General features: G+C 46.4%; 1 protein-coding gene across 2 annotated transcripts in view; it reads left to right on the top strand.

The window, feature by feature from the left end:
- Positions 1–2545: 2545 nt before the first annotated feature.
- The window catches only part of Rab3b (RAB3B, member RAS oncogene family), a 68102-nt gene continuing 45814 nt past the window's right edge, over positions 2546–24833 (top strand). The window contains exons 1-2 of one of the 2 annotated variants that reach the window (XM_087904753.1): positions 2546–2685; positions 13866–14093. In XM_087904753.1, coding sequence (XP_087760879.1) covers positions 13866–14093 — 228 coding nt within the window. In that variant the 5' untranslated portion in view covers positions 2546–2685. Of the gene's footprint in view, positions 2686–13117; positions 13181–13865; positions 14094–24833 lie in introns of those variants that run through there. The other variant, XM_087904754.1, reaches the window with a different exon arrangement.

The raw sequence follows: 24833 nt of genomic DNA, 5'->3' as shown, positions 1-24833 counted from the left end.
TTGTTTGTTTTGAGACAGGGTTTCTCTGTAGCTTTGGAGCCTGTCTTGGAACTAGCTCTTGTAGTCCAGGCTGGTCTTGAACTCACAGAGATCCACCTGCCTCTGCCTCCTGAGTGCTGGGACTAACAGCATGTGCCACCACCACCTGGCTCTGTTTGTTTTTTAACACAGCAATTTGGTCACCCAATTTCCTAAACTTACATTTGTCAAGGCCAGACATTGAAGAAAAGGATCTTCTATGCACTGGGACTTATGCTTCTAAGAAGGCAGTTGTGGTTAGAAATGGCATTTTTCTGCCATTATAACTACAGCATTTCATATTTATTGAGTGCTTGCTGTGTGCCTGGCAATCTATCAAGAGCTGTTCAGTATCATTTTCTCGTACGAATACCACAACAATCCTGAGGCAGTTTTAGGTATTGATTTTCCTAAAGATAAGAAAGGGGTGCATGTGTCAGAAAAATGAAGTAATTGACCTACGATTGCTCAGCCAGCAAGTGGTAGAATAAGGGTAACGAAAACCATAGTCCGTGTGGGGCCAAGCCTGTGCTCTTTCTCCTCCATTTTCATGGCCTTTCAGGGGAGAGAGGAGGGAGCAATCAGACCCGAGGCTACATGAAAGCAATGCCATCTGCTCTCATATTGTTTGACAACTTTGAAAGGGTTGTTTTCTGTGTTATCTCATTGTTCCTGTGAAGAATGGCTAGTTATTTCAAACGGGATGAGATGGATAGCGAGAAAATAAAATAAGGCCTTGTGGGAGCAAGTTCAGCTTAGGGTGTTCTGTTTTGAGGCTATCGAGGTTGTAGGTGCGTGGAGGGTCAGGTGGGAGTGTAGGTCACACCTACAGAAGAGGCGGAGGGATGGTCAAGAGATGCGGTAAGTAACTGAAGCCATCAGGATGGTGGGACCATAGATAGTGAAAACCGTGCCAGGGGCTGAGATCTTCAGAGTGCGAGGAGCGATGAGGGGTCAGTGGTGAGGAAGTGTAGGGGATGATAAGGCTGGTGGGTAAAGGAGAGCGACACTGCCCCACCTCCTGATGTTAACGATGTGGAGAAGATGACTTGCCTTTCTGCAGAGGGCTGCTGTGGAGGCCGTGTCCCAGCGGAGGATACGCTTTTCGTAAAGATAAAGAGGTCGCCTGAGGACTCCAGAGATGCAGTGGGTAGAACTGGGGTTCTAGAGGTCAAACAGGGCGTGGGGACTGGACTGGAAGGACTGACAGGCGTCCTAATAAGCAGCGTAAGGACCGCGAGTCTGAAGGAGAGGCACAGAGGGGCACATCTGGGCTGTTCCCTGGGCTGCTGAGAAACACCGTAGACAAGTTTTCATGGAACGGAGAAAAATCTGGCTTTGTAACCCGACTCATACTTTTAAGATCTGGGGTAGGTATGACTATGGAAAAGAACAATGCTGGGTGATGGTGACGCACATCTTTAATCCCAGCACTCGGGTGGCAGAGGCAGGCGGATCTCTGAGTTCGGGGCCAGCCTGGTCTACAGAGGGAACTCGAGGACAGCCAGGACCGCACAGACAAACTTTGTCTTGAAAAATCAAAATCAAAAACAAAGAAAACAAACAAAATGAGAAGAAAAAGAAAAGGACAACGAGGGGCTGGAGAGATGGCTCGGTGGTTAAGAGCACTGGCTGCTCTTCCAGAGGACCCAGGTTCAATTCCCAGCACCCACATGGCAGCCCACAGCTGTAACTTCTGTTCCAGGGAATCTGACACCCTCACACAGACATACATACAGGCAAAACACCAATGCCCATCAAAAAATAAATAAATTATTTTTTAAAAAGAAGAAAGAAAGGAAAGAAAAGGAAAATTACTCTAGACCCAAACTGTCAGTCCAGTGACCTCAGGAAAATGGGAAATGAAGTCCATACTGAGATTTAAAGGTGAGGTGCTGTATACATCTCTTGAACCTACCACTTCTGGGAGAGTGGGCCCTTCTAAGGCTCAGACAAGAACATAAACCACCCCAGTTGGGAGCCCCCAAGCCACGGCTGGTAACAGGGAAGCAGTGACAGTTCTTTTAACGAGGTCGATGACATTTCAAAAGGTTACGCAGGCCACTGCCCTAGAGGGTGGAGAGAAGAGGCAGGAATTGAAAAGCATTAGTCCTTGAACCATATTGCAGAGAAAAGGAAACGGAAGAGGAAGAACAGGCTATATTCAGATGGTATCATTAGCAGACTCAAAGGACACGGATCATGAAGGGACGGATGTGTGGGGCAGAGGATGGCACCCCACTTCCTTTCTTAGCTTCCACCTTTAGACAGGCGTGCTCCCTCCTTGGTGTTTATGAGAACGGAGTAAGGCATTTGGAAATAGTAAAACCCGACATCATCATCAGTTACATTATTACCAAAGCCCCCAGTAAGTGCAGACTACAGAAGTGGGCTGGGAATTAGGGCAGATCGTAATAGTCACCCAGATATAGAGGGTCTGGGGCTCCCAAGAAATCCTGAATTCCCTACACCTGCCAGGAACAGAGGGGCGGGGCAAGTCTTACACGGGTTCCGCCCAGGGGCGGAGCCTGGACCCAGCGGGAACCCAACCCATTTCCAGCCAGATCCTAAGCCGAGGTGGGAACCCTCCCCGCCCGCCTCTCGCCCACCGCCAGCAGCAGGTGCGACAGTTCAGCTACACCGTCCGGGAGCCGGCTCCTGTCCGAGGTAAGGGGCGCGGCTCCGAGCCCGCTCGCGGTGGCTCAAGAGCAGGGGAATCGAGTGCAAGGCAGCCTAGGGGACTCGGAGAGGGGCTGCGGGAGGCCGCCAGGGACCCGCATAGCAGCAGATCAGGACCGCGGGCCTCGCACCCCGGATCCCAGGTCCGCCGGGGATCAGCGACCGCTGGGGCTCGGGGGCAGATGAGCATCAACTGCAGGCAATGAAGGGTGGCTGGAGGCATCTAGCCGCGGGAAAGAGTACCAGGCTGCTGAGGGCAGTGGAGGGGTACTGAGAGGATGGAGGGAAGGCAAGAGAGATGGGGGTGTGCAGGTGGAGAGCTGGGGTGGGCCAGAGGGGCTTGAGCAAGGGTTGAAAGGAAGGGGCGCAGGGCAGGAGCGGGTGTCTGGTCAGGTGAAGGATTAGGGCTTCCGGGACGTAAGTGTGGCTTAACTGGGAGTGAAAGGGTACAGAATCGAGTCCATGTCGGGGTGGGGGGGTCTCGGTGGATGGAGACATAGGGGTAGGGCTTGGAGGGGACAAGCTTGAATGTAGGCAAAGGTGGGGAAATCAGCCGGGTCTGTCCCACCCGCAGAGGGGGTGGCAGGGACTAGGTAGGGGGGAGGGTCATGGCCCTGCATACGAGCGAGGGGTACCTGAGTTCTGGTCAGGATGGAGGAGGTGATGCTGCAATGGAGCAGGTTCTTGCTGCTGGAAGCAGAGGAACCTTGAAGGAACTTGGAGAGTCAGGTTGTGGGGGTGATGGGTCCGGTTAGGGAGGCGGCCACATGTGGGTAAGGTGGAAAATGTTATGAGGGTTGAGTACAGCCTTGGCACTGGCTGTGTCTTGGCTCTTCACAGCATGAGGACAGCAGGCGCTGGACCAGACTACAGTGCCGACTGGTGTCGTGGGCAAGAAGAAAACAGTGAACAGAAAAATTCATCCTCATGTAACTCTGTTTTGGCATCTAAGCATGGAAGAGACTTTGAGAGGGCAGGATGACAGCCTCCAGAGCCAGCAGAGGTGCAGAGTGGGCTTCTCATCCCTCCTTCCCAGAATCCAGATGAAAAGCTGTAGATTATAAAGTGTGTGTGTGTGTGTGTGTGTGTATGTGTGTCTGCACACGCACGCGTGTACATGCATGAGCATGCAGGTGCATACCCTCATACAAGCAGATAGAGCACACTCATTCTGTGCCTCAAAACCGAAGAGGAGAGCCCTTGCTACCCAAGCATGAGGACTTAAGTTGAAAACCCCAGCATGGATGAACCTGGTATGATCGCTCTGCCTGGAAGCCCAGCTGTGGGGGCAGAGACAGAGACATTAAGACCCCTGGAGCTTGAAATTTGATTGCCTCAAAAAATAAAGTGGCAGGGCTGAGAAGATGACTCATCAGTAAGGAGCACTTGTTGCTCTTGTGGAGGACAAGGGCTCCGTTCTTAGGAAGAGCATGTGGCTCACAACCACACTAACTCCAGTCCCAGAGGACTCTGACTCCCTCTTCTGACCGACACCCTCTTCTGACCTCAAAAGGCACTAGCATGGTGCACATACAGACACACAGGCAAGAGATTCATACACATAAAAAATTTAAGTCCATCTAAAAGAAAAAACCAAGGTGGAGAGCAATAGAGAAAGATAGCAGTGCCCTCCTGTAGCCTCTGCATGTGCAGTGGCACACATGCACAGGGGTAAAAGCACCTCTATCCATAAACCGCACGCACACGTGTGTGCGCGCACGCACACACGTACATACACACTGCACAAAATAAAACTAAATAAAAACAAAAGAGGAAGACAATGGAAGCTGGGCAAGGCCACCTGTGGGAGTCAGGAGCCATAGTGTGCTGGGAGCAGAGTGTGAGGAAGGCAGATGGGTCAGCGAAGTCTCTTGGTTGCTAAAGATGTAGCTAGCGCTAGAGTAACGCATGCTCCTACCAGAAGACGCAGCATAGGAAAGGTGCATGATTGTGAAAGGAACCATCAGCAATGGAGAATGCACTCACGAGGCCCCTGCATCATCCCTGCAGAGTTCATGGAGGGCCTGGCAAAGCTGTGGGTGTGTGGTGACTGTGGACTGGGTGAGTGAGTGAGCAGTGGAGGTAAGACTCAAGGAGAGCAATGTGAGTTGACAAGAGTTTTGTAGACTGTGAAGCACAGTACCAGAGAAGCCACTGTCACTATGCAATGTGCTATGCGGGTAGAATGGTACCCCTGGGTAGCTCCTTCCGGTCAGAAGAAAGGAAAGCAACATGTATCAAGTTTTGACTGTGTGAGGCTAGAATGCTTCTGAAGCAGCTAGCAGAATGCTTAGTGCTTAGTAAGTCCTTAATAAATGGTAGCTGTCACGAGAGTGTCTCTGTGGCTCTAGGAGTCCTGGGAAAGCAGTGAGCCTGGGCTCCGTTGGTGGTGACAGGCTGGCAGTCGGAAATGGTCTAAAGAAAGAGCAAGCTGTAAAAGTGTGATTTGGGGGAAGATAGCATACGATAGAACAAGATCCACACATAGACCCAATTCCCTTTAAAAGGTTTTCAAGTTTGTAAAAGTTATTATTATTTTGTGTTTGTGTGTGTGTTTGTGTCTCTCTGTGTGTACATGACGTGTGTAGGGGCAGAGAACGTGCCACACTGAAGGCGAGGAGGTCAGAAGACAGCTTGACGAAGCCAGTTCTCTCCTTCTTCCTCTATTACCTTCCAGTTGTTCCTGAGCTATCCTGCTCACCTCCAGCTGCCTCCTTACTCCATTAATAAATGTTCCTTGAGGAGGGCAGAGGGTGACATTCACCAAACTTCTCCTGCGTTCCGTGTGCTGTGCTAAATGCATCTTCTGCATTACCTACAATCTTCCCAACAAAGCTTGTTTAACTGTGCTAGTCATGTGATTTTCCTTATCCAGGTAATAATACAGAAATGATAGGCAGGAAACTGAATCTAATTGGCTTGGTTTTGAGCCCCAAACTACTTCCATCTCTTAAGATGACTTGATAGGAAACACACACACGCGTACACACACACATACACACTCTCTCTCTCTCGCTCGCTCTCTCTCTCTCTCTCTCTCTCACACACACACACACACACACACACACACACACACGAAACTAACAAGACGTCTCAGGAGGTAAAGGTTATTACTGCCATGGCTGATGACTTGAACTTGATCCGAGACCCACGTGGTAGAAGGAGAGGACCTGCTCCTGCAAGCTGACCCCTGACCTCTTCCACATGAGCACGGTGACACATGTGCACTTACATGTGTACACATGAAATAAATATTTTTTAAACTAAGAAGTTTATAAAGCTCGAAGGGTAGGCAGGCTGGCCCTGAAGAATCTTCCTGTCTCTGCCTCCCCAGCACTGGGGATTACAAGCCCATACCACCACGTTCAGTGGTTCTGCTTGGATCCCGGGTATTGAACTCATGTCCTTGTGCTTTTGAGTCAAGCGTTTTACTGACTAATCCATCCTCTCAGATCCTGTAAAGCATTCATTCACATGCTGACTTTAAAGTGTAAAAGTAGTTCTAAAAAGCCATTTTATTCACTTATTTTATAAAGCAGAAACCGAGGCCAAGGGTGTGATTTGCCTATAGTTGTATAATTACTGTGAAAGCTGGGCCCAACCCAGGTCCCTCACACTTAATGCCGTGACGAGTCTTCAGACTCCATCAGAAAAGGACACCCATTCCCTCTGCACTACATTTACTGAGTCCATCTCTTTCTGCGGGATTGGGGTCTCTTTCCTTCTTGCTCGCTCCTTTCCTAACCCAAGTCAACATCTTCCTTTAACTGTGTATTTTTTGCTGCCCACGAGACTGAAAGAGTTATTTGTTTTTCATAACAGCCTTTTGGGGAGACACCCCCTGACAAATCCGGGACCAAGTATGGCTTCCCAGATGATTTCCGGGCCTTCATCTGTATTGCTTGTCACGGAGACAGAGAGCTTCCCAGCTTTATCATTTTATGCGGCTGTCACAAAAGAGGGAAGATCTGATCGATGCTTATCGTACAAATGCAGTTCTGTGGGCACCACTGTGCAGTGCAGCAAGCGACCTGTCTGCTCAGATCCGCCTCAGGCGGCTGCCTGCTGAGATACTTTCTGCTTCTCTATTAGATGTCTCTGTCACCCCTGCTCCCCCCTCCGGGAAGATGCCCTCAAGGGGGCTTCCATCCGAACCCTTCCATTCTGCTCTTCGCCTCTCTCTGTTCTCATAAAACCACCTGGGGAAGCTGTACTGTGTCCAGATAAGCAGACTTGACAGTGCAGTGGGTAAATGCGGTGTGGTGACTTGACACTCTGTCCTGAGAATGCTATTTCGCTCACCTGAAATCTGCTAGGGCTTTATTTTCCTTAGACTCAGCCTAATCTGGGAGATGTACATCCTGGTCACCAACTGACTTGTCATGTGACCTTAGACAAATCACTATTCTTTATGGAGCCTCAGTGTTTCCTACCTGTCTAGTGATGGGGTGGGCAGATCAGAGTTTTAAATGTCTGGTCGCAGGGCTGGAGGATCGTTCAGTAGTTAAAAGCACTTGTTGCTCTTCCTGGGAACCTGGGTTTGGTTCTCGACATTGGCACCCACATGGTGGCTCACAACCATCTGTAACTCCAATTCCAGAGGATCCACTTCTGGCTTCGGCAGACACTGTACACATGTGGTATACAGACATACAACACACACAAAACACCCATATACATAAAATAAAAATAAATCTTTAAAAAATAAAATGAAACTTTTGTTGATCCTCTCCTACTCCCTTGTTCCCCCATCACTCCCCACTCCTCCCCTGCTCACCCATCACTCCCCACTCCTCCCCCTGCCCCCCCATCACTCCCCTCTCCTCCCCTGCTCACCCATCACTCCCCACTCCTCCCCTACTCCTCCATCACTCCCCACTCCTCCCCCTGCTCCTCCATCACTCCCCTCTCCTCCCCGTGCTCACCCATCACTCCCCCTCCTCCCCTGCTCACCCATCACTCCCCACTCCTCCCCTGCTCCCCCATCACTCCCCACTCCTCCCCTGCTCACCCATCACTTCCCTCTCCTCCCCGTGCTCCCCCATCACTCCCCACTCCTCCCCTGCTCACCCATCACTCCCCACTCCTCCCCCTGCTCCTCCATCACTCCCCTCTCCTCCCCTGCTCACCCATCACTCCCCCCTCCTCCCCTGCTCACCCCATCACTCCCCACTCCTCCCCCTGCTCACCCATCACTACTTTAGCATGACTAGTAGAGATAGGCAAATTTCCCACAGGTTCTATATATTCTGTTCTGATAAAAAGAGGCTGTAGCTGGGCAGTGGTGGCTCATGCCTTTAATCCCAGTACTCAGGAGGCAAAGGCAGATGGATCTATGTGAGTTCAGGGCCAGCCTGATCTACAAGAGCTAGTTGCTTGCAAGACAGGCACCAAAGCTACACAGAGAAACCCTGTCTCAAAAAACAAAACAAAACCAAAAACTAAAACAAAATAAATTTTACTAATTTTTAAAAATTTTTATTTTATGTGCATTGGTGTTTTGCCTGTATGTATGTGTATATGAAGGTGTCAGACCCCTGGAGCTAGGGTTACAAATGCCATGTGATTGGGAACTGAACCTAGGTCCCCTGGAAGAGCAGCCAGTGCTCTTAACCTCTGAGGCATCTTTCCAGCCTCATAAATAATAATTTAAAAGTATTTTAAAAGTGCTAAATTGGCTATATAGTGGGAAAAGTAATAGAAATTTACATTGGTAGTTTGAGATATGAAAAAAACATAAATATTTATTGAAAGAAGTAAAATTCCCTAAGGAATCACTATAATCACAGATGAAATATGGCTAAAGCTGCCCTGAATTCAGAAGGGGAGACAGCCAGTTCTTTACAAAATAGTCCCTCGAAACAGAGCCCAAGTAGGGGGGAAGACAGTTAAGAAAGAGGTGACTGCAGAAGGGAATTAAAAGCTGGGATGGAGTACACGCCTTTAACATCAGCGCTCAGGCAAATCTCTTTGAGTTTGAGGTCAGCCTTGTCTACATAGTGAGTTCCAGGACAGCCAGGTCTATGTAGAGAGACCCTGTGTCAGAAAAACAAAAAAGAAGAAGGAAAAGAAGGGGAAGGAGAAAGAAGGAAGAAGGAAGAGGAAGAAGAGGAGGAGGAGAATTAAAGGGGCCAATAAGATAATAAATGCTACATAGCTTCCACAAACCAAAATTCAGCCCCAGATTGTTTATATATAGTCCTGCTGATTCTATTTCTGCCATAGCTCCAAGTAGGTGATGTTTCCCCTATTTTAGGGCAAACACTCTGACTTACATGGTTTGTGTGACTTGTCCAGGATTCAGCGGATGCTAGAGCGGCAGTTTTAAACCTCCCCAACACTGCAGAGTACCACATCTAGTCTCTGCTGTTAGCTTTGAGACTCTACCAAATCCCCCTCAATCAAACAGAAACAATGACTCCCGTTCACCAAACTTTCATTTCTCAGATTTACCTTAATGGATAAAACGAGATAAAGGATCTGAGATTGAGCTAAGAATCAATCTGTGTTTTAGTAAAGTTGCTCTCTGATCAGCAATTTTATTTCTCAGACTCCATCCCCAGGAAATAATTAGGAAAATGAATAAAGGTTTATTTTTTTTTTTAAAAAAAAAAGCCCACTGCAGTGTAATTTATGATAAGACAAGCGAGCCAGGGTGATGACTCAGCAGGTGGAGGCATTGTCAAGTCTAATGACTGGAATCCACGTGGTGGATGGAGAGAACTGATTCCCAAATGCTGTCCTCAGAGCCCACACGCGTGCCATGGCATAAGCACACCCAGACACACAACAAATAAATCCATGTAATGGAATTTTAAAAAGACTAGAAAACAACTTTCAAAGCAAAATTAGCCAGTGTGGTGGCATGTACCTGTAATCCCAGCACTTGGGAGGCAGAGACAGGTGGAGCTCTGTGAGTTCCAGGTCAGCCAGAGTTGTCTGCCTCAAAAAACAGGGACAGGGGCTCTGTCTCAGAAAACATACAAAACCATAACAACAAACAAGTAGAAAGCAAAAATGCCAAAAACATTTAAAATTGAAAATATCCTTTCTCTTAGAAAGATGGCATTAAAGGATCAGTCAAATAATGCAGGGTAGAATGTAGCTATAAATGCCATTGAAATAGTATTTATGAGGAATTTTTAAAGTATCAGCACTTTTTGAATGTACTTTAAAATCTAAGTACTTTAAAAATGGCTTTATTTGTATTTATGTGTATGTGTGTGTCTGTGCAAGTATGTGCCGTGTGTGTGTGATGGGCACAGGCAAGTGTGCACAGAGGCGGGAGAAGGGCATCAGGGGTCTTTTCCTAGCACCCCTCCCCATATTTCTTTAGGTGGTTAGTCTATTTCACTAAGCCTGGAGCTTGCCTTCATGGTTGGTCTAGGCTGGCAAGCAGCCAGGCCCAGTGCTCATTCTGCCTCCACTACTGTAATGCCAGGGTTATAAGCACGCGTGAGTTATGTGGGTGCTGGGATCCAAACCCATGTCCTCAAGTTTACACAGCAAGAACTTTTAACCCCTGCGTCATCTCTACAGTCCTGAATCACCCAGTCTCGAAGAAGGATGTGCAAACTAAAGGGAAGGTTTACGAGACAGTTTAAGTAGCCAATGGCGCCCATCTGTCTCTTCCAACCTCACTGTCTTCCTCCACATAAATGCTATCCAGACATGTTCCACCCTTGCCTAGGGACCTTTCCCTTGGGGCAGACTAATTTAAAGATGAAGCTGGGGGTCTCAGATAAAGACTCCAGAGCTGGGGGCAAAGAGCAGGAAGGTGGTGAAGGTTGCTACAAGGTTGTTGAAGGCCTGACGTACTTGTCGGATCTTTAGGAGACCTTTATTTTGTTTCCACCTTCACCAGCTTCTTGCCCTTTCAGTTCGTTCAGGAGGTTCATAGAGCCAGATCTACTAGCTTGTTCCTTTCTTTTTACATTTATTTATTTAAAACTCTTTTGTGTTTGTGTTCCTACGTGTGCCACAGCACATGTGTGGAGGTCAGAGAACAACTCTCAGGGGAGCCAGTTCTCTCCTCCACCATGTGAGTTTTCAGGGATTAGATCCAAGTCATTGGGTGCCATCAAGTGCCTTTATCCACTGAGCCACTGCCTCTGTTTTTTCTGAAAAACAAATAAAACCCCCAGGAATTTCCAAAGAGAGTGAGAATCTGAACATTAGCTCATGTAAGGTGACCCCACCCTCCTCTGACCCTTACCTAGCCCATGTCTAGACTGGAGGAGGCTTCTAAGCAGCGCACATGAGGCTTCTGGGATGTAGAAGAAGCAACTAAAGACTCCACTCAGCTGGGTGTGGTACCCACACTTTTAATCCTAGCACTTGGGGAGTTGAGGTAAGAGGATTGCCTCAAGTTCTAGGCCCGAGACCCCATCTTAAAAAACAAAAAGACTAGGCTGACGAGACAGCCTAGAGGGTAAAAGTGCCTGCCCCAAAAGTTGAAGTGAGTTCAGTCTCTGTGGTGGTCTGGGTAAGAGTGGCCCCGTAGGCTCGTGTGTTAGCATGGGTAGTCACCACGGAATGGCACGCTTTGAAAGAAGTTGAAGAATTAGGAGGTGTGGCCCATGGAGGAAGTGTGTCATTCGGGCTTTGAAGTTTCATGCCAGGCCCAGAGTTTCTTTCTGCCTACAGATCAGGATGTAAAACTCTCAGTTCCTTTTCCAGCACCAGGTCTGCCTGTGCGCCGCCATGCTTCCCACCATGATGATAATGGACTAACCTCCAAAACTGTAAGCCAGTCCCCTATTAAATGCTTTCTCTTTTAATGGTTGCTTTGGTCATGGGGTCGCTTCACAGAATAGAATAGTAACTAAGACAATCTCTGAAAGCCACATGGTGTACTCCAAGCTGTCCTCTGACTTTCACGTGTGTACAGTCACACACACACACACACACACACACACACTACAAATTAATATTTTCTAAGAAGATACATGAAGTCTTTAAACCAAGTGCTAGATTGTAGGGTTATAGCTACATTACGGGCTTTAGATTCAGGTGTTCTAGGAAAGGGGAGCGTGGTGTTAGACTTGACACACAGTACATTTTGCTGAATGGATAAATGAGGGAATGGACAAATCACGGCTCTGGAGGATAGAAGCATTCAGAATGTTCACACCTCTGTGAATTTACCAGTTTTTAAAGATATCTGTGCTAACCAGTTGACTTTTGCCATATTAACATAAACCTAAATATATCTGGAAAGAGGGACTAGTAGTGGTATATTATTTGTATTTTGATAAATAAATCTTGCCTGAAGACCAGAGGCAAAGCTAAAGCCACTAGAGGTCAGGCAATGGTGACACACATCTTTAATCTCAGGATTTGGGAGACAGAGTCAGATGAATCTCTGTGAGTTCAAGGCCACCCTGGGCTATACAAGATCAATGCAGAAACAAATCCTGTTGGTTGTGGCTCACACTTTTAATCCCAGTCATAGAGAGTCCCATGCCTTTAATCCCAGCACTAGAGGGAATATAAAATGAGAGGAGAGAGGGGCTTAGTCTGGTTAGTTTGCTGTCACCCAGCCTTGGTAGAGGGAAGATTTCTCTAGTAGCTTGGCTGCCTTGTTTTCCTGGTTTTCGGGTTGAATCCCAATTTCTGTCTCTGTGCTTTTATTATTCATGCTACAGGGACTCTCAACTGAGTCTATAAAATTTGTAATCATGATTTGCCCATAGGCAAGTCTTTGGGGAGCAGTTTTTTTGATTAGTGATCGATGTGGGAAGCCCCGCTCACTGTGAGCGGTATCATCCCTGGACAGGTGGTCTTGGATTGTGGAGGAAATCAAACTGAGCAAGCCATAGGAGAAAGGCAGGAGGCCACGTTCCTCCACAGCTTCTGCTTCAGTTCCTTCCTTGAGTTCCTGCCTCGGTTTCCCTCAATGGACTGTGAACTGGGATGTGTAAGCCAAATAAACCTTTTCCTCCTAAGTTGCTTCTGGTCAGTGTTTTATCACAGCAACAGGAAGCAGACAAACACCACGTCAATCATTTGTTTGTTTGTTTTCAAGACAGGGTTTTTCTGTGTAACAGCCCTGGCTGTCCTGGAGCTCACTCTGTAGACCAGGCTGCCTCTAACTCACAGAGATTCTCCCACTTCTGCCTCCCGAGTGCTAGGATCAAAAGGCGTGTGCCACCACCACATGGCTCTCAATCATTTAAAAAAAAAAATCTCTCTCAAGTCTTCTGAGAAAATGCAAGAAACCGTTCTTCCCATTTGCCATTCTCACAAAGAGAGTGAGGGCCCGAGATAATGAAGTGACTTTGTTAATCCTTTGCATATGTTCAAGAGTGTCGCGGTAGGCTAGGATTTCAGCTCCAAGCCAGGGATGCAGAAACAGGGTACATTAGGTTCCAGATGCTCATTCTGAGAGAGGAGGAATAGTAAACAAGTCTGAAATGACGTAGGTGCCAGCAGAGGACTGTGGAACACAGGAAGAGGAGAGTGTGCCTCTGCCGTGCTCAGGGTAAGCGGCGCTGTGAGGACCAGGAGGCACCCAGTAGAGGGGAAAGACTCCAGGAGGAAGGGTTGCACAAAGTAGGGACAAAAGAAAAAAAACATATTGTGGCGTCTTTGGATTACAGTAACGTCACTGGCATATTTTTATATAAAGATAGCACAGGTAGATGGGGGAATGGTCGACGGGGACAGCTGAAAGTGCTGAGGGTTTAGTGTTTGTGAAGGTGGACAGTTCAGGTTTTATCTGTAGAGCTGTGAGGAGCCAAAACAGTTTTGAAAACAGAGACTGCTAGTCCAGTGCCGAGCCCACCCTCCTACAGGGGATTCTCCTTGATCACCAGGTCTCCAGAGTCCACGAGGGCCTACCAGGCTTGTCCTTTATCTACGGTTCTGCGAATCGTGTTTCCCTATTCTTGGGTTGTTTTCTGGAGATCAGTCACCATGTCTGATTCATAGTTGAACACCCCCACCCCATGCTCAGCAGAGGGCTCACCCTAGAGCAAAGTGCTCAGCAAATATTTGTTGAAAGAATGAATGGGAGGAGCTGGGCTCCACCCCAATCCTGAGACAACATTTGGGGCGCGAACACTGGTGGGGAAGCCGTGAGCAGTATTTCTTCTGCCATGGTCGGTGACCATTAGAAGGCTGGTGACTCCGAGTCACACCAGAGTAACTATAGGCCTCTCTTGCAGATGGCTTCAGTAACTGAGGGTAAAACTGGAGTCAAAGATGCCTCTGACCAGAATTTTGACTACATGTTCAAACTGCTCATCATTGGCAACAGCAGCGTTGGTAAGACCTCCTTCCTCTTCCGCTACGCTGACGACACCTTCACCCCGGCCTTCGTCAGCACCGTGGGCATCGACTTCAAAGTGAAGACAGTCTACCGCCAAGAGAAGCGTGTGAAGCTGCAGATCTGGGTGAGTGCTGGGCACTGTGGGCAGAATGGGATGGGGTCATGGGCACACGGCCTGGGAGGTGGCTAGTACATCTGTGTCTCAGAGCATCAGATGACAATGCCATTTCAGGTCTGGGCCTCCATTGCCCCATTTTTTTTTTCCTGCATATTTATTCTCAGTTCAGTTGCTGCTGCTTAACTACCCAGAAGGCTTTGTTCTGGCTTTTATAGAGGAGTGACCAAGAAACTGGGCATTAGAGTTACAAACTGGGTTTCAGTTCTGCTTCTACAACTTACAAACCATGGGAACATGACTAAGTTATTTAAGCCCTCTTGGCCACCCTTTCTTTTGGAGGGGGGGATTATAATATCATCTAGCTACAGATGGTTGCGTAGCATAGCTCCCGGACACAGTGCAGACACCATAGACAATAGCTGCAAATCAGTCATCGATCGTTGCATAACAAATCACTCCGTAGTGTAAAACAAGAACAATAACTAATCACCTTCCCATCTCAGTGGGTCTAACAGTAGGGGTCGCTTGGGGCCTTTTGTGATGTGTGTAGCCGGATAGAGGCTTGAGTTGCAGTCAAGTGAAGGACTGTCGAGGGCTGGAGGATCCACTTCCAAGACGGCTCACTCACATGTCTGGTGCTGGCTGTTGGCAGGAGGCCTTCCTTCCTTTCTTCCCATCTGGCTGTCTTAGCGTCTTCATGGGGCTGCTTTACCATCTTCATTGTATGTATGACAGCTGGTTTTCCCTGGCGTGAGAGCTAAGAAACCAAAGGAAAAATGGCAGCGTCTGTTAGTCACACAGCCTTAGAGTATCCTCTTGGTTACTGATTGTGGGAGGAATGAACACAGAGGTCCAAACAGTGGGAGGAAAGGATCATGGAGGTCTGACTATCTTGGAAGTTGGAGGCTCAGCTTCTCTCACTATCTGCTGGCGGCACTAAGAAAACTTGCGCCTATTTGAGAAGTTTGTCAGAGTGCTTAGCAATAGTTTAGCCTTGCGGCTGGAAATCTTGAAAATTTGTGAAACAGTCAAACCGTGTGATGCTATTGTCTATTGTACTTAATAAGTATATAATAATATATTATACTTGTATCTAACTGGAGAGTCTACATCTATTTTTACAAATTATTTCTTATATATTAGAATTCAGAAATGTTTTGAAGTATACAGCATTTTTATTTTGAGACAGGGTCTCATTTTTTTAGCCTTGGCTGGCGTGGAACTCACTACGGGGATTCACCTGTTTCTGCCTCCTGAGTGTTGGGATTAAAGGCAACTTCCACTTATAGGTACACAGTATTTCAATACAGCAGCCCTGTTTTACAGAAGAAATAAAAACCTCAGAGATTAACTTGTCTTGAGTCAACCACACAGCTAGAAAGTGACATTTTAACTCAGATCTTCAAGTTCTGAATTACGTGCTGTTTTCTCCACATTGTGTGTCTGAAACCGTAGACAGACCACATTTCCATTTAAAATAATGTTAAATATTAATTTCTAGAGGGGTGAGTGTCCATTGACTCCCTACTAAAGGGACTGAAACATCAAAAACCATTAGAAACAGGAGAAGCTCTGAAGGTTGTCTAATTCATTTGTTCTCCAGTCGTGATTCAACCACACCAGCAACACTTGGGGATTTGTTAGAAATTCATTCTTGGGCCTCACACAGATTCATTACATTTAGATGTAATGAATCTAAAATGCTGGAAATAAACCCCCAAATCTGTGCTAGCAGGTGGTTTTAAGGAAGACTAGAACCCCAAATCTGTGCTAGCAGACAGTTTTAAGGCAGGCTAGGACCCCCAAATCTGTGCTAGCAGGTGGTTTTAAGGAAGACTAGAACCCCAAATCTGTGCTAGCAGGCAGTTTTAAGGCAGGCTAGGACCCCCAAATCTGTGCTAGCAGGTGGTTTTAAGGAAGACTAGAACCCCAAATCTGTGCTAGCAGGCAGTTTTAAGGCAGGCTAGGACCCCCAAATCTGTGCTAGCAGGTGGTTTTAAAGCAGGCTAGAACTGGAGACCCACTGATGTAGTCTCACTACCTTGTGATGAGCGTTGATGAATACATGGAAGCGTCTACTGTGTGCTAGGTACTTTCCCTTACATTATCTGATGTCAACCCCAGCACAGGAATGCATGAAGCACATGTATGTAGGTGATCAACACTTTAAAATTGGATCAAGAGTGAGAGAGATATAGAGGACAGAGAGAGAGAGAGAGAGAGAGAGAGAGAGAGAGAGAGAGAGATCTGCTATAGGCAGTTGATTGGGGGTTGGTTGGGAAAACCTTATATAAAACACAGACAATTCTTGCCATTGACCAGATGGCTTATGCTGCCTAATACCTCCTTAGGAACTGAAGAAAATATTAGAATTTGTTTTAATATATATTAATGCAAAATAAATTTATTTTAACTGTGTAGATTGGCATGGATTTCCTTTGTGGTTTCTATACTAGATGGTCACATATCCTACAGCTGAAAACTCTTGAGGCAAGAGGCATTCTGCCAGTCTGCAGGCTTGGCAGTAGTGACTCCCTTACACCCTGGTGTACTGAGAGCGTTTGCAGTTTTGATGTGCCTGATCTAAGTAGATTTATTGATTATTCTACTTAGTTTTAACTAAATGAAACCCCACAATGGGTGTGTGGTTTTTAAAAAGTCCTGTAAAGAAACCTCCTATTGGAGATTATGCTAAGTATAATGACCCCAAGTGAATATAAGGAAGCAGTTTACTGCTTAGTCTATAGCTTCCTGGCACAAGGTCATTGTCAGTCATGTTTCCAGGTAAAATCGATGAGCCTCTCATTAGACCTGACTTTTCAAATCTCATCGCTTTGCTTACATTTTTTTCCCAAGGATTTCCATGTAGCAAAAACTATAACTTCTATACTGCTTGTATCATAAATTTAAATATTGTTTCTTTTTTTCCTGTGTCTGTATTTATGTGGAGAGAGTGAGTGCATGCCCACATGTATGTGTGCATACATGTAGAGACCAGAGATCAATTTTCAAGAACTATATTTAATTGTGTCTACGTGGGTTTGTTCATGTAAGCATGCAGTGCCTGAGGAGGCCAGAAGAGGGAGTCAGATTCCCTGGTTGGACTTAGAGGCAGTTTTGAGACATCCCAGGTTGGTGCTGGGAACCAGACTTGGGTTTTCTCGAATGGTTGGCATGTGAGCCCTCTCTCCAGCCCTAGAGTTCTTGTTTGTGTATGGGGATTGAACCCAGGCCATCAGGCCCACGCCATTAGAAGGTGAGTGCCTTTCCTCACTGACCCATACTGCTACCCCTGGGCTTCTTCCTCTCTTGTTCTCCACCTCATTTTTTGAAACAGGGTCTCTCATTAGACCCAGAGGTCACCAATTTGGCAAGATTAGCTGGCCAGCTAGCACCAGGACTGTCTTTGCTTTCGCAAAGCCAAGATCGCAGTGAATACCTGGCTTCACCCAGTGCTGGGCACCTGACCTCAGGTCCTCAGGCTTGCACAGCTAATGCTTCACAGACTAAGTCACCTCTCCTATTTCATTTTATATATTTTAACACGGTCTGTGCACAAGAGTATGCATATGCAATCTATGTGCATGCTGTACCCGAACTTCTCTTCCTGAAATGGATGTGTTCGGAGGCCTTGATGATAAGCATTGGGGGAACCGTGGAAGGATTTTGACAAAAACAGAACTGCATCTTACAGAAATTTCTGGCTTTAGATGAAGGATGGATGGAAATGAGATAAAGAAACTGTGGTTTGGATCCAAATCCGCTAAACTGTACACATTAAATTCACTTTTATATATCAGTTAAACATTGTGAAACCATTTAAAATAAATACATAGGTATTGACCAAGTTATAGAGAAGGGCAATTAAAGTCACCCAGAGGCTTGGATAGTTTTTAATGGTCTAAACCTAAAGAATACACAAGTCATGAAAAATGATATAAAACTAACTGTTTTTCTAGTTTTCACTCTGTTAGGGATTTTTCTAGTTTTTTTATGTGTGTGTTGAATAACTGCATAAAAATATAAGTCATAGTAAAAATGTAAACTGTAACCACTTCAGAATGGCTATCCTAACTATCAAAATCGTTGGAATGTATAGACTTTGGGCCTGGCTAACCTTTCTGTGTGATTGTTTTTGCAGGTTATTTATAATAAAGCTTTAATAGTAGTAACAATAATAAGTCTTCAAAGCAAGTGTGGTGGTTTGGATGAGAGTGTCCCCCACAGGCTTGTGTGTTAGAAAACTTGGTGCCCGGTTGGTGGAACTGTTTGTGAAGAATTAGGTTGTGTGGCCTTGTTGGAGGAGCTGTGTCAGTGGAGGCAGACAGTGAGATTTCAAAAGCTCATGATGTTCCCAGTTATCTTTCTCTACCTTGTGCTTGTGGATAAAAATGAGAGCCCTCGGCTACTGCTCCAGCACCAAGTCTGCCTGTCTGCTGCCAGGCTCCCCACCATGGTGGCAATGGACTCTACCTCTCTGGAACTGTGAGCCCCTAAGTAAATGCTTTTTAAAAATAAGCTGCCATGGTCATGGTGTTTTGTCACAGCAACAAAAAGTCACTAAAGCAGCCAGTGTGGTAGTCTACTTGGGCTGCTGTAACGAGCACCACAGACTAGGTGCAGCAGAAACGGTTTTCTCATAGTTGTGCGGGCAAGGGCAAGATCACAGTCCAGGCAGGGTTGTGAAGGACACCTCTTCCCTTTCATCTGTGTGGCCGCGCAAGAGAAACAGAGCGTTAAGGTTCTTGGTGTCTCTCAGAATACTAATTCTGCTAAATCAAGGTCTCACCCTTATGCCTTAATAGCGCTAATAACATCTTAGATGTCCCATTTCCAAATACAGATGCAATTCAAGTTAGTGTTGCAACATACGAATTTCAGGAGGACACAGCCATCTAGTCTATTACACCGAGATAGTGACAGAGTAACATAGAGACTAGAAATGAGAGAGATTTAGGAATTTACTAGATTTGATGATCTATTTATTGTAAAGTTAGAGGAAGGAAAACACATACACATTCTATACTTTTTTCATATTCTATACTTTTCACACAAAAATGCTGTGATTATTTTTAAAGTTGTGTGTGTCTACGAGTACCTAATCTCTCCTATTGTAACACTCTATAGGTTGTGGAGGAGTGTAAACACAACAGCAGATCACAGTGCCCGCCACATATAAGACATGTTAGGGTCTATTTTAGGTTCTGGCTCCTGGTTCACATCGAAAGGACTCTTGGGTCCTCTCCCGTCTTCCTATAGCCAGTTGCAGAAGTGTTAACCTGGCACCCAGTGACTCACCAGAGTGGTATATAGTGTTTATTTAGCTTCTCCAGCCCAGTAAGCTCTCCTAAGGCATTTCAAGAAGCTGTTCTCCACCGGGAGAGGGGAGGGTAGGAGTGTCTCTCAGCAGGTCCACACACAGCTGGAGTTTTTGTTATCTCTGGGGATGATGGATGAGGGTGGGGATGACATTGGGTACCTTGTTCTCTCGGGTCTCTGGTCAATAGGTCCTTGAGTATTTCCCCTGTTTCCTGAGAAGCCAGTAAATAAGGATCAGAGAAGAAAATCTTACTGGGGAGGTAGGGTTAGGGGTGGAGCCTCACTAATAGGGAGCCAGTGTGTACACAAATGTGCTTGAGTACCTTCACGGCCACAGACCCAACTGGAGAGAGGCCATTTATTGCTGGTTCTGGTTGCCAAGCAACCCTGAGAGACCTGTGGGCAGAGGACAGCAGGAAGGGCTCCTGCCACCTCTCTGTGGGGCCTGGTGATATGCTGGTCAGGGGAAGAATCCACAGGTCTGGGGAAGGACAAAGCCAATCTAGGACTCTAGCGTCCTGGGTTCTAGTCCCATCTCTGCCCTGCTTGTTGTGTGATGTGAGAGGTTCTCCCCCATCCCTGAACTTGTTCCCCAAATCTGGAGAAATAATTCTGGCTGTCTTTGCTTCATGGTTTGTTGTGAAGAACAAGTGGGAGAAGGGAAGGGAAGGGAAGGGAAGGGAAGGGAAGGGAAGGGAAGGGAAGGGAAGGGAAGGGAAGGGAAGGGAAGGCTCTTAGGAAGTGTGGACATTGTCAATCATGAAAATTCATTTCATATGTGCTTAAGGTTTTAAAAAATTTATTATTTGTTGGATGTGTCTGTATGATACAAATGTGAACACTCACATGGTATAGTGTGTGTGTGTGTGTGTGTGTGTGTGTGTGTGTGTGTGTGTGTTGAGCCACCTCTCTGCTCCTTGTGCTTGTTTTAAATAGCTCTTTGTATATCTCACACCTCCCCTCTGGCCCAGGTAATCACATCCTGAAAGAAGGATTGCTGGGGCTGGCAAGATGACTGAGCGGGTAAAAGTACTTTCCATGAGTTCTGATGGCGTGAGGTCAATCTCTGGAAGTCATGGATATAAACACCACAGAATCATCCTCTGACCTCTGTCTGCATCCAGGAGCACAATATAGCCTGCCCCTCTAATATAAATAATAATAATAAATATTTTTTAAAGGGAAAAGGGATGGTTGCGGTTAGAGATGTCAGGTTCCCTGCATAGGACTCAGTGGCAGACTTCCTTGTTTAATTCATTCAATAGACTCTACACAGGACTTGGTGCTAGGTTGGGAATGTGTCCTTCCTACTCACTTGAATTTTCATGGCAGAGGGTGGGGGCGGGTAGAAACTAAGCATAGGATGAAGGGCCTCTTTCATCTGTCCTCTGGGTCCTGAAGAAAAGAACAGGCCTGTTTGAACCTGGGAAATGCTGAGCTGTGATTCAAGTCTCATCCTTTGACGTGGAGTTGGGATTCAGCCTCTCACACATCCACAGCTTTCAAAGCTATCTGATGACTTTCATCACACCCCTCATTCCAGGCCTGGTCCTTGCCATAGGATGCAGCAATAGGTTCACATCAGAACCAGGGAAGGACTGACTTGCCTCTCCAGCGTACTTAAAGGACGTACAGGCATTTGCTCCGTTCCCAGACCCGCTGCTCTCCTGTCTCCTTTCAGCCTGTTCCTCAGAGTGCTCAGCAACCATGGCACTTGTGTACCTCCATTACGTCACTGACTGCTCTGTCGGTGACGTTTCTAAAGCAATAATGCTGGGCTCAGAGCACACACTCAACAAATAGTTCTTATGAAGATCCGAGGGAGATCAATAAATGGTCCTCCCTTTCTTCTTCACCTAAATTTGGAAGCAATTTAGGGATAGATGTAGGAGTCAGAGGGATGGGGAGTAATGTGAAAGCCTTATTACTCGGAAGCTAAGATGAAGCATGCGATTCGAGGCTTTAGCAAAGTCAGGCTTGCTGAAACCTTACTGTGGAGTCAGACAGATACAGACGGACAGACACACACAGAGAGCCGCATCTTATCCTAATCTGGAGACCTAAGGGAGCTGGTGGGCAGCGCAGGAGAGCCAGGAGGTTGACAGGGTGGCAAGCTCCTCTGGTCCTATGATGTGAGGCTGTTGCCGAGTGCCCCACACTGTGCTTGGCCGCGTGCACCAGGTTGTACTTGGCTCTCGCGATAATCAAAATCGATTTTCCTAGGTAGCAAGTTTCTCAGTGTGTCTACAGAGACATGCTGACACTTTCATCTCCCCGAAGCCTGCGGGAGCCAGTTGCTAGAGGAGGTTTCATCTGATTTTACAATCACAACAAAGACTGTGGGAAGCCAGGTCAGAATTGCAGGCATAGTTTACCTTTCGAATCTGTAAACGAATTAACCAGTAATCCCACTTGACTATTTGAGAGGGTCCCCAAGATAGATGGGGGGGGGGTGCTTTGATCATCTTTCATCTACCCTGACTAGTGTGGGAAAAAAATAAGCTAAACTTTCTTTGAACATTTATTCATTCAATAAATATGTATTATATGTATTTCGATGAGCTAAGCACTGCCACAGAGGGCAAACAAGCAATATAAATATAAAATAATATAGTCTATCAGATAAAGAGATGGGGGTTGGGACTAGGGGGCTGGCACAAGCGGTAAAGTGACTGCTTCACACAGGAAAGAATCTGTGTTGGTGTACCCATGTGAAAACTGGGCTTGCGATGATGTCTCCCAGAACTCCCCAGAGAAAGAGAGATGGCTGTAGCCGGCTGGTCAGTTGGCCTAGACGGACTGAAGAGCTCAAGGTTCCCTGAGGGACTCTATCTCAAAGGATACGGAGAAGGGTGATAGAAGAAGTCACACAGCATCGACATCTGGCTTCCACACACACTGTGCGCACACACATGAGCAACTACACACACGTGAAGAGCTACTTCTTCCTGGGAAGGTCATTGAAGGCTTCACTACTGGGGTCCATTTGTACCACATCTTGACAAACAAATACAAGAATCTCAGGGTTGTGTCAGGGAGAGGATTTACAGGGAGAAGAAAGGACATTTGCAGGAGGTTTTTTTTTTTAAATGCTTTTTTTTTTAGATTTATTTATTTTCTGTGTATGAGTGTTTTAGCTTCATTTATGTATGTGTGCCATGTGCATGCCTGGTGCCCATGGAGGTCAGAAGAGGGCATCAGAGCCTCCAGAACTGCAGTTAGGGTGATTGTGAGCCAGTATATGGGTGTTGGGAACTGAACTCAGATTGTCTGCAAGAGCAGCAAGTGCTCTTAACCACTGAGCCATCTCTTAAGGCCTGCAAAAGCTTTTGAGGACCTCTTATGTGCCTAAACTGTTCTAAAACTATGATACTTTAAAGTATACAGTTCAGTGATTTTTTTTTAAAAAATTTGAGACAGGGTCTCACTATATCACTCTGGTTGGCCTTGAAATTACTACATAGATGAGGCTGGTCTCAAGCGCATAGAGTTCTGCCTGCTTCTGCCTCCCATGTACTGGGATTCAAGGTGTGGGCTGCTCCATCTGGTGTTTGTGAAATGTCACATAGGAACTGGGAAATGAACTCAGGTTGTCTACAAGAACAACAAGAGCTCTTAACCACTGATTCATCTCTGCAGCCCTAAAAAAGCTTTTGAGGACCCATTCAGTGATGTTGACATAGTCACAAAGCTGTGTAATCATCATCACTAATTCAGCACACTTTACCTTCTTACACCTTCATATTTGGCAGGATCTCTCTGAGACAGTATGAGGTCTGTTTAAAGAGTGAATTGGGCTGGGTGAGGTGGCACAAGCCTTCAACCCCAGCACTCAGGAGGCAGAGGCAGGTGAATCTCTGAGTTCGAGGCCAACCTGGTCTACAGAGTGAGTCCCAGGACAGACAAGGCTACACAGAGAAACCATGTCTCGAAAAACAAAAACAAACAAACAAACAAACAAACAAAAGAGTGAATTAGGATGAACTAAGAAAAAAAATCAGGGAGAACTGAATAAGATTTTCAGTAATGGAAGCCAGAATAACAGTGACTTGAGCTAGGAGGTTGGAGAAGCCTCTGACTGAGCGGGGAAGACCATAGGAAAATCAGAGTTTGGAGAGACAAGACAGGGCTCAGTCCGGTTATATTAAATTGGATTTGGCTGTAGATAACCAAGTGGCTATAAGGAATAAACCGCTGAATTAGTGAGTCAGCTGCTTAAGACAGAATTCTGGCTGCAGAGATAAATAAACAAGTCATTCCCACATAGGCAGCATTTGAAACTAAGACTCAGGAGGCCCTGGATCCAGTCTTCAGCACCATAAATGAATAAGTGTTTAAAACTAGGAAACAGATGAGGATCAGCAAGGGAACAAGGTAGAAGATCTGAAGTTACATGTCGTGGTGCTCACCTATAATCCCAGCACTCTGGTGGGGCAGGAGGATCTGTTCAAGATCATCCTTGGCTACATGGTATGCTTGATGCCAGTCTGAGCTGCATGAGATCTTGTCTCAAAAAACGTAATAATATATAATGCCAGGAAGGTGAAGCATTGGCAAGGGAGATTAAAAAAGAGAAAATATAGTGTCCTGGCAGCCAAGAAAGGACAGTTTTAAAGGGGAAGGAATTTCAACTATGTGGAATTAAGAGGTCATATACACAATGGTAGAGGACTGACCACGGGGTTTAGCAATATGGAGGATATTAGTAACCTGGATACAAGCAGTTTTGGTAATTGGGATGAAAACCTGGTAAGTCTGGGAGACAATACATGGAAAGAAAAGAAGCAGGAACCTAGGATGGAAGGAAAACTCCTGGAACAGTATCCTAGAGCTGCATAAGTTTAGGAACAGAGGACCAGTGCTTGCTGGGGGTACACAATGTGTCCCCAGCAAGCAGGGAGAAAGCAGAAGGCTTGGCACAGGTGTGGTTTAGTGTTGAATGAGCTGGTAGACATTCTTTTGAATAAGGAGGAAACAAGGGCATCAAAGTCAGGGTAGAAGGGAGAGATGAGAGATTTGGAGAGAAAGGACACCGTTGAGGAAGGTGAGGGAGTGAACAGACTGGGGAGTGTGATCTGATTGCCAATTAGCCTCATGATTTCCCTTGAAATGAATGCTAATACACTGGCATTTATGTAGTCATGAGTCTGAAGCACACTTGTGTTTTCCCCCGACAAGTCTTTGCTTCATGGATACAGGCACAGAATAGGCAAGTTGGTTTTGAGAAAAGGGGTTTGTTTTGTTGAGAATGGCAGGCCAGCAAAGGACCCATGGAGCCAGGGGTAGGCATATGGGCAGAGAAGTCATTGACACCAGGATTCCAGGTAGACAGAGAGGGAGGCAGGACATGGGACTGAGGGACAGTGAAGAGATGGTAGGGGATAAAGATGGTTGAAACGAACCTGAGAAGTGGGCAGCAATGGTCCT

This window comes from Myodes glareolus, chromosome 3 (genome assembly GCF_982192425.1).
Source record: "Myodes glareolus chromosome 3, mMyoGla1.1, whole genome shotgun sequence".
NCBI classification, from domain to species: domain Eukaryota; kingdom Metazoa; phylum Chordata; class Mammalia; order Rodentia; family Cricetidae; genus Myodes; species Myodes glareolus.
This window is presented reverse-complemented; position numbering and strand designations above follow the sequence as displayed.